Raw genomic sequence first — 14383 nt, 5'->3', positions numbered from 1 at the left:
TGGGCTTTAAATCGAGACAACGACGGTATTCAGCCGTTATCTCCTATCCCCCTTTTTCAGTTGTAGAGTTTTTTCTGCAACCAAGTAACGGCTCTGTTCGCTTTAAGGATGACGTCAGTCCGGTAACTGAGCACTCGTTTCTGATTGGTTCGCACGTCTCTCTGCGCGTCACCGTTCCCCAGCGCTGCGACCACGCCCACTCCCACACCGTCACCATGGTGATGAACGTAAACAGCACAGATTTGGTTTCATTGAAGAAAAGGCTGCGTTCAATGACTGTGGGAGAGACGGTTAATTACTGCTCACCTCCAGCTGTGTGGTTGTTTTTCTCAATAAATAAATGCATTAATTAATGAATTCATAAATAAATACATTAATAAATAAGTAAATACCTAAATAAATGAATAGGTAAATGATGAAATAAATAGAAGAATAAAAGATACATACAGTAATCAATAAATTAATGCATAAAAATATGTGAATAAATAAATAAATACAGGAATAAATAAATTCATGCATAAATTAATGAATTCATGAATAAATACATGAATAAATAAATAAGTAAATACCTAAAAAAATGAATAGGTCAATGCTGAAATAAATGTATGAATAAATAAATAAATAAATACAGTAATCAATAAATTATTGCATTTAAAAAATAATTCATAAATGAATAAATACATGAATAATAAATGCTGAAATAAATGGATATAAAATAAATAAATGCATAAATACATTAATTAATTAATAAATGAAAACATAAATAAATAAAAGACTAAATGAATGAATGAATAAATAAATAACATGATAATAAAAAATATTTCTACATTTATGTTAACCTACATTTATTTCTGTATTTCTGTATCCATGTCAACGAGGTAGGGGGTCCCAGTTATTCATGCATTAATTAATTCCTGTGTTTATTAATTATTCTTTATTTACTATACATTTATTTATCTCTTTATTGAGACATCAGTCCTGTTCAGTCCTCCATAGTTGTGTCATAAGCACCATTATAGATACTATTTAGCTTTCCGGTGACAAAAACTACCAAAAATAATACTTAATCCAGCAGATAAGTGTAAATGTTGGAAAAATCACCAGAAGAACCTCAGTCACTTTTTTTTTTACCATACATTGTGTTTGGATTGATAATGCAACTGGAACTGTTGCTAAATACTGTGACAATTAAAATACTGACTGATGACTTAATGGTTTATCACCCCTAGGAAATATTTGAATACATATTTAAATAAGTTAATAAAATAGTTAATATGCAATAAGCACCTCCTAGCACACGTTGATGTTGTGCAGGTATACATTCCTTTACATAGGCTGTATTGCTGCTAAAACCTTATATATAAACCCATTGTTAGAGGATAATAAATAATAAAAGTGCACCACTCTCCGGCACATCTGCGCCCAGGGGACATATAGTGTCATCGTAAGAACACATTACTGCTTTATCTCTCGGTTTAAATAATGAAGGAGACCATGTGTGGATCGCTTCTCCCTGCACTCGAGTCGTCGTTCATGCCGTGAATGTGCAAGTGTCTCTGCATCAAAGTGAATGAGTCATAAAATCATACTGCGGTAGAACCAGCTGTGAAACACATAAGGACCCCTGACACGCTTCTGCTGCTTCTGCTGAATGAATGAAACAAAGTGCCACACACCGAGGAGGGGGGGAAACTGCCATTTATTACCATTCAGACACATCTCTCCCTGCATCTGCTCGTACAAGACACATGACTCATTTGGTTCCTGCACAAAAACATGGCAATGCTTCCTAAAGAATCCTGTGTTACATAGAGTTGAGTGGAGGGTTAGCTTAAACACTGGTGTGTGAGTCTGAGTGGGGATGCAACCTGATAATCCTGCACATTTAGTCCAACTAAAATCGATATAATCGCAGACAAATATAGCCTTCTGAGCTCTGCTGCAGCGCTGCTTTAGAGGCAGGTGATGACTCAAGCAGTGTGCATTCATATGAATATATTTAGAGTAGCCAGTATCTATTTAGCTTCACAGGTTTCCGTTATAACAGGGTGTGCTGTGCTGAAGCTGCCACATGTAAAGCATTACGTGATGAGTCTTTAACCAAGCAAAGGAAATATATATAGAGCTTTTCAATGCGTGAGTTATCTTTGTGCACTTTGAACGGGTTGCACTGGCTATGAGGAGTCGAGAGAGGGAGGTAATGGGTTAGAAAAAGTTCTGTTTGTACCTGTTTTAACAGTCTACTGCATGTTTACATTGTTTACATCATATACACCCGTTCACATGTCTGCTTACATCTGATACACGCATATCTTTCTACATCTCACGCCGACGATGTTCTCCGTATCTAACCTGTGCTAACACACTAACATCCTGACACTTATTCTTCTTTTACACTTTATTCTTGTTGATCGGTTAAAATGTTTTTGTATAGTTGCACTGTCGTTATTTGCTGCTCTGTGTGCCCTGAATTGCCCCCCGGGGACGAATAAAGTTTTCTGAATTGAATTGAATTGAATTGGAAGGCAAATCCACCCTTGGTTACTCTTCAGGAGGTGATTTGACTCCTTCAATTAATGATTTCCCATGTTTTTAAGAGAATCCACTCCCCAGAGGACTCCTTCGAAGAAACAGTTTGATAGTTTTGGAAAGTGAAGATTAATGCCACTCTTATGTATGAACGCCAGCAGCTGATTAGCTTAGCTTAGCTTAGCTTAGCTTAGCTTAGCACGGCTAGCCCGGCTGTATCTCAAAGTAACAAAATCCACTAACATGCACACTTCTAAAGCTCACTACTCGGTTGTGGTTCTACGGGAGGTTGTGGTGGTTCTTCAGAGTCTGATGCAAATAAGTAATCACATCTCACGCACAATCCCCCGTTAAACTGCAACCTGTTGTTTTTACATTTACGTTTTTTTATGTGGCTCACACAAACACGATATAACCACGGACTGTATGAACTATGGACGTAGTCTCTGTGATCTCACTCAAAGGTTTCTGAAAAGCAAAAATGAAGCTCATCGCCATTTTGAAGCCTACAGTCTCCTGTCAGTCACAGCAGCCACGCCCTTGATCGTGCAGAACTTTGTGGCATCGATCTTCTCATATAATTCTCCAGATAACAAATACATTCTCCAAACCTTCAGTATTCCTTTAAATATAACATTTACACTGTGGATTATGTATAAAAGTGATGAAATCAATGAGAGCTTTATCGATGGTGGTTGCAAGTGTAAAGATAACTACACATGTTTGTACTGCATTGTGATCTATTTCAGTTACTGCTGGTGGAGTCATTATTTCTGCCCCTGAAGCAGACGCGATAGAAAGGACAGTAGTTAGTTGTCATGGTGACAAAAACACATCAGTAGGCCTGTAAAAGTGTTTCCCAGCTCGCCGGGAAGGAGAGCGGATGCAGCTCGAGAGATGTTCTCTGGGGCGTTGGGTAGTTCTGCGGAGGGACCGTTAGAGCTCATTTTATGCAACAATGCAGCATGAAAGCCCGACAGAACCAGCAGCCAACCAGCGGACGGCTCGCTAGTTAGCTAGCTAGCTTGCTAAACACTCCACCGCGCCCCATTGGTCACAGGAAACGGGCGGAACAAAGTTATCTGATCTGGAGATAGCAACGTGCTTTCCACACTGTGACAAGAAAGTGTGGATGAAGGACGGTGTTGGTACATTTCACGAATCCGCTGGAAATCTTTGCTTCGTGACATCGCTACGCCACTGATCGATCGGCTGTGACTGCAAAACCTCACCTGCGTGACTTTTGTGCCAAAGTTCATACGTAAGTAAGCCTTTTTGCAACAGTACACATAAAAATGGCTGCCGCTCGGACCATCCCGCGACATAGATTTGAGCGGGGACGTCCTTTCTATCCAATTCTATTTCTACGGGCGGGTTTCAGTTAAACAGGAAGAGTGTGATGTCACAAAATGAACCATGTGACGACATTAGGGGTTTGTTTATGCTCCCAGGCTGCTGTCAATCAAATCTGATCAAACCACACTCTTCATAAAAGCAGATTATTAATAAAAACTAAGGACCCCCTCCACTTTAATCTTGATTGTTGCTTTATTCGTCATGAATCTTTAATGTTACAGAGACGTACTTAAAATCTAAAAATCAACCTTTAAGTGGCTGTAAAATGGGCAATATCTTTCTGCCTGACACAATAAATAAATAAACATGATAACATACTGTACTTAAACATGAATAAATAAACAATACATTCACATCAACACTTCAAATATACTGTATATCTTGGGCTTCGTGTAAAACAAAGCTCCATCTCGTGTCATTATTCCGTAAATCTAAGCATAGCGACCATTTCCTCGCACAAACACGTGAAATTAATAAATAACATGCACACCAACAAATCACCCACTCTGCAAAACAATCACATGTTCTCACGCTGATCAGCACATAAACAACTCAATACTTCCCAGTGTCGGTGCCAGCAACCGGTGCACCGCTGGACTCTATGGCTGTGGTTCAAGCTACGCTAACACTGATTCAGCACTACTGTGATAAAAACAGCTCCCGTTATTGTGATAACTCTCATCTGACCTGCTGTGTCATTGCTACACCACCACACCGACTCCTTAGTCTTATAATATTCAAGTATAGCAGTAGAGTTACAAAATAAACACAGATAAAGAATAATATTAAGGAGAGACACCGATGCATCTGGAGGGTAAAAACACTGTTGAAGAGAGGCCGAAGCACACGGAGATGAGTTTTCTATCCACAGTGGACGAACGCAGAGTGCAGCCCGAGCAGGTATCTGTTTCCATACAGCCCCTAAATGTGAATATTTAATTCAGTGCCCATGGACATTACACGGTGCGCTGTCAGGAATCCTCTCCTCTGCTCACCAGAGGAAAAATCAATAGCACCAAAACATCAGTGCTTCTCTTATACAAGGTGGATGCTGTGTCATAAAATCAATGCATACTGTATATATTCCACATTATAATCATGGTAATAATTCTCTAATGAGCCATCTTTGGTGGAAGTAACTCTGTGCAGGGTGGAGTGAAATGTACTGAGTGAACTGAGTACTAGTGGGTAGTTTAAAGGTGCAAACACATGCACTAAACTAAGATCAGTGTGTGTCCAAGGAGGGTTAAAGGGTAAATCCAGTGCAAAATCATCCCATGGTCTTTTTTTAGCACTTACATTCATTAAATAAGCCATGGAGACAGTTTTTTTTGGGTTGTAACAAGTAACGGAGAAATCCAGGGGAGTCGCTAACAGCCGGACGTGGCTAACAGTGATTAGCTTGGGGCAGCACGGTGAAGGCATTCAAAGGTCTTTTTTAACCACTAATACTGCTGAAAATAACAGCAAACCTCTGCAGCAGCACGAGAAGAGTCCCTACACACAAAACAAAGTCTTCATCTCATCTCATCTCATCTTCAGCCTCTTATCCGGGGTCGGGTCGCGGGGGCAGCAGCTTTAGCAGAGGACCCCAAACTTCCCTTTCCTGGGCCACATTAACCAGCTCTAACTGGGGGATCCTGAGGCGTTCCCAGGCCAGTGTGGAGATCTAATCTCTCCACCTGGTCCTGGGTCTTCCCCGAGGCCTCCTCCCAGCTGGACGTGCCTGGAACACCTCCCTAGGGTTTGGGCTGCCTCTCAATATGGATGTAGCCTGCTGCTAAGGCTTGTAGCATTGTAAAACACTCTTTTTTAATGAACTCTGGGTTCACTAACTACGTTGTTGGCGGTTTGTTTTGTGTGTAGGGACTCTTCTCATGCTGCTGCAGAGGTTTGCTGTTATTTTCAGCAGCATTAGTGGTAAAAAAAAGACCTTTGAATGCCTTCACCGTACTGCCACGAGCTAATCACTGTTAGCCACGTCCGGGTGTTAGCGATGTAAGTGCAGAAAAAGACCATGGGAAGATTCTGAATTACACTTTAAATGATTATAATCTTACAAAGTGAACAGAAAGTGCACAGATGAGGCATTTAAAGGTCCGTAAAAGACGATGATGTGCAAGTTATTAAAGGAATGATTCAATTATATGACAAAAAAACGGAAAATGGAGCTCTAAAAAGTTCTTAAAAGCCTAAGAAATCATCTAAAATAGACAACAACAGCAGAAACGTACCTAAAATCAATTTGCAATGTGCAAAAAAATAAATAAATCAAGGAATCTGAGGAAAACACATGAGCCTTTAACGGATGGATGGATGTAGTCAAACCTGCACTTGGACGGTGTTTTAAATAGATGCTATGTATTCATACTGCTCCTACGTGGAATGTGCACTAAAAGATTGTCTTTTGTGCATGCGTGCGTGCGTGCGTGCGTGCGTGCGTGCGTGCGTGTGCGTGTGTGTGCGTGTGTGTCACCTCTTTCCTCACCGACTGTGGTGGCAGACCCACACTGAAGCCTGTAGGGGGCAGCACATAACACCACACACCACAGGCAGCTGATAAACCTGTGTTGGAGTGTGTGAGTGGCCACATTAAGGGCATACAGCGTGTGTTTTGTGGAAAAGAAAAACACGGTAACATCAGATCTCGCTCAGTGAAAACAGAAAGAAACATCCGTGGTCACTTATCTGGGGGCAGAAGGCCAGACGTCACTCTCCCCAGCAACGTTTTCCACCTCCTTCCTGGAGGGATCATGGTGTATTTTCAAGCCAGAAGACAAATATAACCTCTCCAGTGCCACGGTCGTCCTGGAGGCATCCTGATCACACGTTGAACCACCTTAACTGGAGCAGCGGCGGCTCTACTCAGAGCTCCTCACGCTTCCTCTAGAGCTGAGCCCAGACACCCTACGGAGGAGACTCATTTCAGCCGCGTGACGTCGTTTTGGTCACGACCCAAAGCTCACGACCACAGGTGAGGGTTTGAACATAGACGGACAGGTGAAGCGAGGGCTTTACCAATCCGCCTGTCCATCTCACACTCATCCTCTAAGACACTCGAACTCCTTCCGTAACTCTCACCAATCCACCGTTTTCAAAAGCCTCAGAACCGATCCCTCTCGCCCTCCACCCCCCCCCCCCCGGCCGCACCTTCAGGTCCTACCCGTGGAAATCACAAAACACATGGGTGATAAGGGACATGGATGGAAAAGGACCGGGTGGACTTTGTGCCCCGAGGTCGGTTGAAAGTCTTAAAGTAAGTCAGAAAAACACAAAACAGGAGGAAGGAAAAACATCGACCTTGAAACCCTCTTCACACTGTTAATGATCGTCGCGCTCCTGGAGCCATTTTGTCATAAAGTGGTGCCGTTTTTCTTTTATTTCCCCCTTTAACCTGTCACATCTATTTCCACTGTGTTTGAATCTTATTGCTACATTAGTATCCGCTTTATCCCTTCACTCTGCAGGGTTTGACACTTCACATCCATCTGCTGAACGTTTCGGTTTCGCGCGTACAAGTAAGCCAGTGTGGAACGTTTCAGTGAAGCAGGGAGATCTTGTGTCCGGTAGGTTACACTTCTGACATCTCTCCATGAATGTGTGTATGTTGGATCTGTTTGTGCATGTGTGCACACTTGAGGCCTGTGTGTGTGTTTCAACACTAACAACAAAAAGAGTGAAGAGTGAATTCCCCCTTGCGGGACTAATAAACGCATGTTTTCTTTCTTGTGAATAGTCACAAGATCCTGTGTGTTTCCATGAGGGATTGCATGAATTTATACATCTCTAACTTTTAAAGAAGCGAATATTTATAGGTCTTAAACATCTGGAGGGATCTCTTTCAACATCTGCATGTTCTATGTTCTAACTTCAGTAATAATGCACCACCGTACAACAAAATGGAACCAGAAAACGCTACTTTCATCGCCATTTAACAGTGTTTTTCTCTCAACGCCTGCTGCTCTTCCTGATGTTGTGCCCGCTGCTCATCAGGGAAGGTTTATACAACAAGTGTGCAGGCCGGTGGTGCTGGATACTCGCCTATACGCAGGTGCTATGGTACATGCCGTGCACTAAGAGATAGAGCTGCAGCGAAGCCTTTGCTGGTGCAGCAGCGCCCCTTCCCTCTTGCTTTAAGCTGCTAGCTGGCTGCGAGCTGCTCCCTCGGCCTGTTCTCCAGTGTGACGGATTTGTCTGCTGACTCCGGCGGATGCCCTCAGATAAAGCTGAACTAAATAAAGACATAACGGCTCCTCCCAGCAGCCCACCGTAGTCCACTGTGCGGTCTCCACGACGGTGTTCACATCTCGTTCGACTCGCCGACGCTCTCCCGTGCGCGTTTTCCCAATTATCCTGTGATGTCAGTTAACCAATCAACAAATAATCCAATTAATCAATCAATCAATGAGCCCCTCTAAATTATCCAGTCGGACGCCGGCCGTTCACTTGGTCTTGGGCACCACCAGTATTTCGTCGCCGTCTTGGATGCTGTAGGAGTGGAGGGCCCGGGTGTTGTACTTCATCTCCTCCGGGCCGAAGGCGCCACACTTGTCGATGTAGTAGATCCTCATGCTGTTGGTGGACAGCTGCACCACCGTCGTCAGCTGCTTCTTCAGCTCGGCCACTGTCTGGTTCAAACGGATGCTCAGCTGACACAAAGACAAAACAGGGTTGTTTTACGTATTAGGCAGCAAATTGACACTCTTCACTTAGAATTAATACAATAAGTCCAGGTTTGTTTTCATTCTGCACGACACTACTATGGGCGGCTGTGGGAGGTGTGGCTGTGGGCTGGGGAAGAGTGGGTCGTCCTCCATTCGAGAGATCAGTGGTACGATCCCCACCTCCCCCGGTCCACATGTCAAAGTGTCCTTGGGGAAGACACTGAACCCTGAATTGCTCCCCGTGCTGCACATGGGTGTGTAAATGTGGTGTGAATGGTTAGATTAGATGGTCTGTAGATGTCCACTGCCATCCGTGTGAATGTCTGTGTGAATGGGTGAATGTGACAAACACTGTGAAAGCGTAGTTTGTCACAGTCAGAAGACTAGAAAGGTGCTTTATAAGTCCAAGTCCATTTACTTTTTAGATTTTAGTTTTTTACTGTTGCACTGTTTTTTAACCCGGATCCAGATGCATTGATCCTCATTGTCTCATTTCCATCTGAACTCTGGTTTGGAGATCTTTATGAAGGGGTGAAAATCCTGGTTGCTGATTGGATAAACCATCTGTCTATCACGGACATATGGGCCAAACCAACCAATCAGATGACTGAAGCGTGTGACGTGCTAACAGCGTGGAGGCAAAGCTCAGAAAGGAAACAACATGTGGGTAAAGGAGATTTTCCCTTTGTGTTTAACGTGAATTTACGGATCAAAGGCCCAATTTCAGGAGCCCGGTCCATATTCAACAGAAGGATCCAGAGAACAAAGAGTTAGTGAGCGGCTTGCTCCATAGCTGCTCATCTCATCCGTGGAAGCCTCCATGTTGTTTACACTCAACAGTCTCTTCTGTTTCACTTAAATCCACCAAAGAAACCAACACTGACCGGTCCGGTCGCTTGGCAAACTTCTCCACATTTTCTCCGCCACACGTTACCAGACTGATCTGAGGGTAAATACAGTGGAGCTCACAGTCTAACGTAACTCCGTCACCAGTTGGACGCCATTCGCTGGTGTCACCCCTTACCTGGACGGATCTGATCTGCCGCAGTTTCTGGTCTTTTTGTGCTGCTTTTACTTGGTGATCGCCACCGGAGCGGAAGTACAATTTATTTACACACTTATAAGAATCTACATGTGAAGTTTCATATTTGTACATGAACATTTAAAAGTCAAATTAGTAAAATAAAGTGACGTTGATGAGTGGAAGCAGTCAGAACGTTTGGGCGACGTTCAAGGTGCTGGTTTACATTAAAAATGACTTTAAGAAGATTTTACGGTTTATTTTGGAGCTGTTAAAGCGTGGGCTTTTATTGTGAAGGACTCAAGTTTGGTCCTGGATGTTTTGTTTTGACAACATTGATGCAGCTCCCAGTGTTTACGGCGAGGAGATCAAATTAGCACACGGCTAATTCACCTTTGTTAGCGCCCTTTTGACCACTCTTGTTAACACAAAGATAAATTAGTCCGGTAAAACGATATTTGGTTACAAAGATGAGAAGTTAGACTTTAGTTTAACACCATTAAATGAACTCGAAACATTACACCATCATTTATATGTGACACAGATCTGTTACGCCAGTGAACCTGAAGGAACGACACATGCTCAACACACCTGCTCCACCTTCTCCTCACAGTGAACCTCCACCTGAGCACGGCAGCGAGGTCGGAGGTCAACCTCAGCAAGCGGTTCCAGCTTCCCGTACTTGGTTACCAGGGAATGGTATCTGCGGAGGAAAAGAGCAGGTCACACACACACTCTCACACACACACACACACACACACACACACACACGCCCAGGTAGCTTGATCAGTGCGTGCAGCGTACCTGTAGGGCAGCTCCTCCTCGGGGTAGTCTAAGTGGTAACGGATGAAGAACCTCTCGGCGTCCTCCCTCTCACTGTCACTCACAGCGCTGCCGTTTAGCAGCGATATTGAAGGGAGTCTGATGGGAAACACATGCGTAGCGCGTTAGCAGGTATGTGCGACACCGTGTGAATCTGAAATGTACCAGATTATTGCTCTTTTTAGTCTCGATGTAAAAAAACCCTAGACACCCGCAGGAGTGCCGGTGCTTTCAGGCCGATATTATGGATTTTAAGAGGATGTAGTGGGCTGAGTTTTAACAGTAGAGTGGAGATACATATTATATAATAGCAGAACGACCTAAGGCATCCATCTGTACCCAACCTTGGTCCTCTACAGATACACCCCTTTACTTTTCTCCTGCAGAACAAATGTGTTATTGTCTATTGTAATATCTGTGCATCCTGGGGTCTTTGTTATGACCCTGAGTGTTGCTGGAGTAAATCAGACTTCATTCCTTCTCCCTGAACCGTGGAAGTAGGTGAACAACCTCTCCATCTACTTTAAAGCAGCTGCGCTCTCAGGGACGTCATGGCTGGGACTCACTGTGCCACCATGAGGCTGCGTCGCTCTGCGTTGGTGTAGGTCTGCAGTAAGGGAATGCCCTGCAGCCGCACCTCCTCCAGCTTGGGGAAGAAGTTCAGCTTCTCAATGTCCTCCCATCGGTTGAGACCTGCCAACACATGCAGACAAGGAATCAGAGACAGTGGACAACAGTGTCTCCTTTATCTGTTTTTTGAGTGTAGGGGTTATCACATTTGCCAAACATGCGAAAGGTCTCCGGCTCAAAACCGAGCGGAAACACATTTCTTGGCAGGCAATAGCTCAGTCCATAGGTGACTCGGCTGGGAACCGGAGGGAAGCCTGTTTGAGTCCCTGTGTGGAGCGTGGACTGGTGGCTGGAGAGGTGCCAGTTCATCTCCTGGGCCCCCAATTGCTCGGGACGCCGGTCCACTGGCAGCCCTCTCGCTCTGACATCTCTCCATTAATTGCATGTATACAGGTCCTGTTTGTGCATGTGTGTGTGTGTGTGTGTAACATGTATAATAATAATAATAACAGATTTAATTTCCCCTTGCAGGATTAATAAAGTAACTCTTCTGTAGATAGCTCTGTCCAAGCCTGATGCTAACACGTCACTGTACAGTAACAGCAGGCCAGCGTGATCCTGGAAACAAGAACTGCACACGTCTAAAGCGTCCAGGCTCGTTTAAACTTTATCTCCTTCTATCAGCTTCTTACAAAGAGCAATGGCACGATTTTCTGCCCTTTTGACTTATGAGTCTTTTGTCTTTCTCTGAGCAGTTGCAAGAAGGAAGTGTTCACGTGAAGTCAAGTCAGTTTGAACACATGGTTGGATACATGGTTGGATTTCATCTCCTCTTTAGTCTCAACAGAAGTCTAAAATTAGACGCAGCACTGATACTCCCCGAAATAGAAACAGCTCCTGAGACAAGAGCTGACGAGGAGAGGAATCACAAAGCTTTTAGGACACAGTGAAACGTTTGCTCGTGCTCATTCAATCAGCCGTTATTACGTCATTCTGTACAGGGACACTAAGGGCGCACTCCCACTCTGCCTCCGTCCCGTGCCCCGTGCTTTAGGGTCCTTGTACCCCCCTCCAGGCCCGTTTGTACTCACACTACCTGGGCCTCGGAGAATGCTTCTTGCTGCCTATACGTCATCACGCCGTAACACGTCACACGCATTGATGACGTCATGGCGATGCATGGCTTTGTTTCCAGATCTTTCCGTAGACCTCGGAGTTTTTGTGCGTCTTGTCGACTGTTTTTGAATCTTTTCATCGACCAAATCTGCAGTAAACACTCCACCTCCGCATCACACCAACGTGAACCTTTCACCGCCATTGTTGTTAAATGTCCGCACATGGTCCCTCCTTCTTTTTTCTATGTCCCAACAGGCGCACAGGAAATGACCTCAGAACCGCCGTAGGCCTCGTGCTCGTACACGTGCGCCCGCTCGTGCTCGTACATGTGCAAACGTGCTTTACAAAAGCCCACCTCTCCCAAACGGGCCATGGTCAGCTAGCATACCGCTCCTAAGCGCGGTAGGGTTGCACTCACACTGGTCAAACGACCTAGACTTTACCCGTGAAACGTGTTAGGGCACATTACAGATGGACAGTGTGAGTGCGCCCTAAGACACCCTAAATGTGTCTCACTCCCAAACGCGGACTCAGACCCACTGACCTGAGTGTTGCAGGTTGATGCTGCGTAAGTTGGGGAAGAGCCGCCGCAGGATGTCCTTGTCGTCCTGAATGGAGGCCAGGCTGTTGTTGGCCATGACCAGAGTGTCGAGGCCGGGGAACATGGAGCCAATCTTGCGGACTTCGGCCCAGTCCTGCAGGCTGTTGTCGGTGATGTGAAGCAGGCGCAAGGAGGGGCACGCCACGCTGGAGGCACTCACGCCACTGTACTCGTTAAGGCACAGGAACAACTCCTCCAGCCTGCGGGAGAACACGGGAGAACACGGGAGAACAGGGGAGAACAGGGGAGAACACGGGAGAACGCGGGAGAACACGGGAGAACACGGGAGAACACGGGAGGACACGGGATAACACGGGAGAACACGGGAGACACGGGAGAACACAGGAGAACAGGGGAGAACACGGGAGAAAACAGGAGAACACGGGAGAACACGGGAGAAAACAGGAGAACACGGGAGAACACAGGAGAACGTGGGACAACACAGGGGAAGACGGGAGAACACGGGAGAACAAGGGAGAACACGGGAGAACACGGGAGAACAGGGGAGAACACGGGACAACACGGGAGAACGCGGGAGAACACGGGAGAACACGGGAGAACACGGGAGGACACGGGAGAACATGGGACAACACAGGAGGACACAGGAGAACACGGGAGAACACGGGAGAACAGTGGAGAACACAGGAGAACACAGGAGAACACGGGAGAACACGGGAGAACGCGGGACAACACAGGAGACAAGTCAACACATTTTACAACACACCTGTAGTTATATCATTACTTATTACTGCACCGTTTTGTCGGATAACCACTTCTGATCGGTCCATCACGACACAATAAGGACGCAATTCTAAATCGAAGGCTAGTTTTAGAGGAATCATCTTTAAAATCAATACTTTGTGTCAAATCAGAGGTTTTTTTAAATGAGTACTATTGTCATATTCAGGGTAAAGTACAGCGAGAGTCATTATTGTAACAGGTGCAATAATGAGCCGCTCGCTGTGCATTATCCCCACATTATATTCATTTCCACGTCATAACAGTTGGAAACGGAGACGCAGTGACGGGACGTTCTTCTTACTCCGTCATCTCCCTGGTGAGCAGCATCACGGTGTCCCAGGACACCTGAGTGTTGTTGAGGACGAGGCGTCGGACCCGGGAGAAGCCTTTAGCGCAGCGCGGCTCGATGCTCATTCCAGCCAGCGGGTTGGAGCTCAGGTTCAGGAACTCCAGGTTGGGGATGTTGGACACGATTTTACTGATCTGAAAACAGTGACGGTAAGTTAGCGTATAGAAACAGAACATCAGCAGCGGGATCCCTTTAATGTAAACGAGAGACGGCACCTCACGCCAGTCCTGCAGCTGGTTTTGGGACAGGTCCAGCTCGATGACGTGGGCGCAGAAAGCAGCGATCTCAGCCTGGTCTCCCGCCCGGCTGATCTCGCAGCCGTTCAACACCAGAATGATGGGCAGGTTCAGACGGTCTGCAGCACAGAACAAAGGCTTGTTTTGGTTTTAAGATTAAACGTCACAGGAAGTGTCATAAGTTAAAACAACCAAGCCCCAACCACAGCGACTTCCTGGTTGATCCAATCAGGAAGTGCCTTTGGACAGAAGCAGGCTAGCTGTGTCCCCTTGTTTTAAGTCTTTATGCTAAGCTAAGCTAACTACCCCTGGCTGCAGCTTCATATTTAGAGCGCAGATCAAGCCCCCACCACAGCGACTTCCTGTTTGATCCAATCA

General features: G+C 45.4%; 1 protein-coding gene across 1 annotated transcript in view; it reads right to left on the bottom strand.

Annotated features, from left to right (window-relative positions):
* Nucleotides 1-4769: 4769 nt before the first annotated feature.
* The window catches only part of tbcela (tubulin folding cofactor E-like a), a 19754-nt gene continuing 10140 nt past the window's right edge, over nt 4770-14383 (bottom strand). The window contains exons 4-10 of the mRNA XM_083913663.1: nt 13985-14124; nt 13722-13903; nt 12623-12879; nt 10959-11085; nt 10375-10491; nt 10162-10273; nt 4770-8534 (exon numbers count right to left, since the gene is read on the bottom strand). Of these exons, the coding sequence (XP_083769789.1) occupies nt 8328-8534; nt 10162-10273; nt 10375-10491; nt 10959-11085; nt 12623-12879; nt 13722-13903; nt 13985-14124 (1142 nt within the window). The 3' untranslated portion in view covers nt 4770-8327. The remainder of the gene's footprint in view (nt 8535-10161; nt 10274-10374; nt 10492-10958; nt 11086-12622; nt 12880-13721; nt 13904-13984; nt 14125-14383) is intronic.

Source organism: Echiichthys vipera (genome assembly GCF_963691815.1).
Source record: "Echiichthys vipera genome assembly, chromosome: 5".
Classification (NCBI taxonomy): domain Eukaryota; kingdom Metazoa; phylum Chordata; class Actinopteri; order Perciformes; family Trachinidae; genus Echiichthys; species Echiichthys vipera.
The sequence above is the reverse complement of the archived record's forward strand: the minus strand, read 5'-3'. Positions and strand labels throughout refer to the sequence as shown.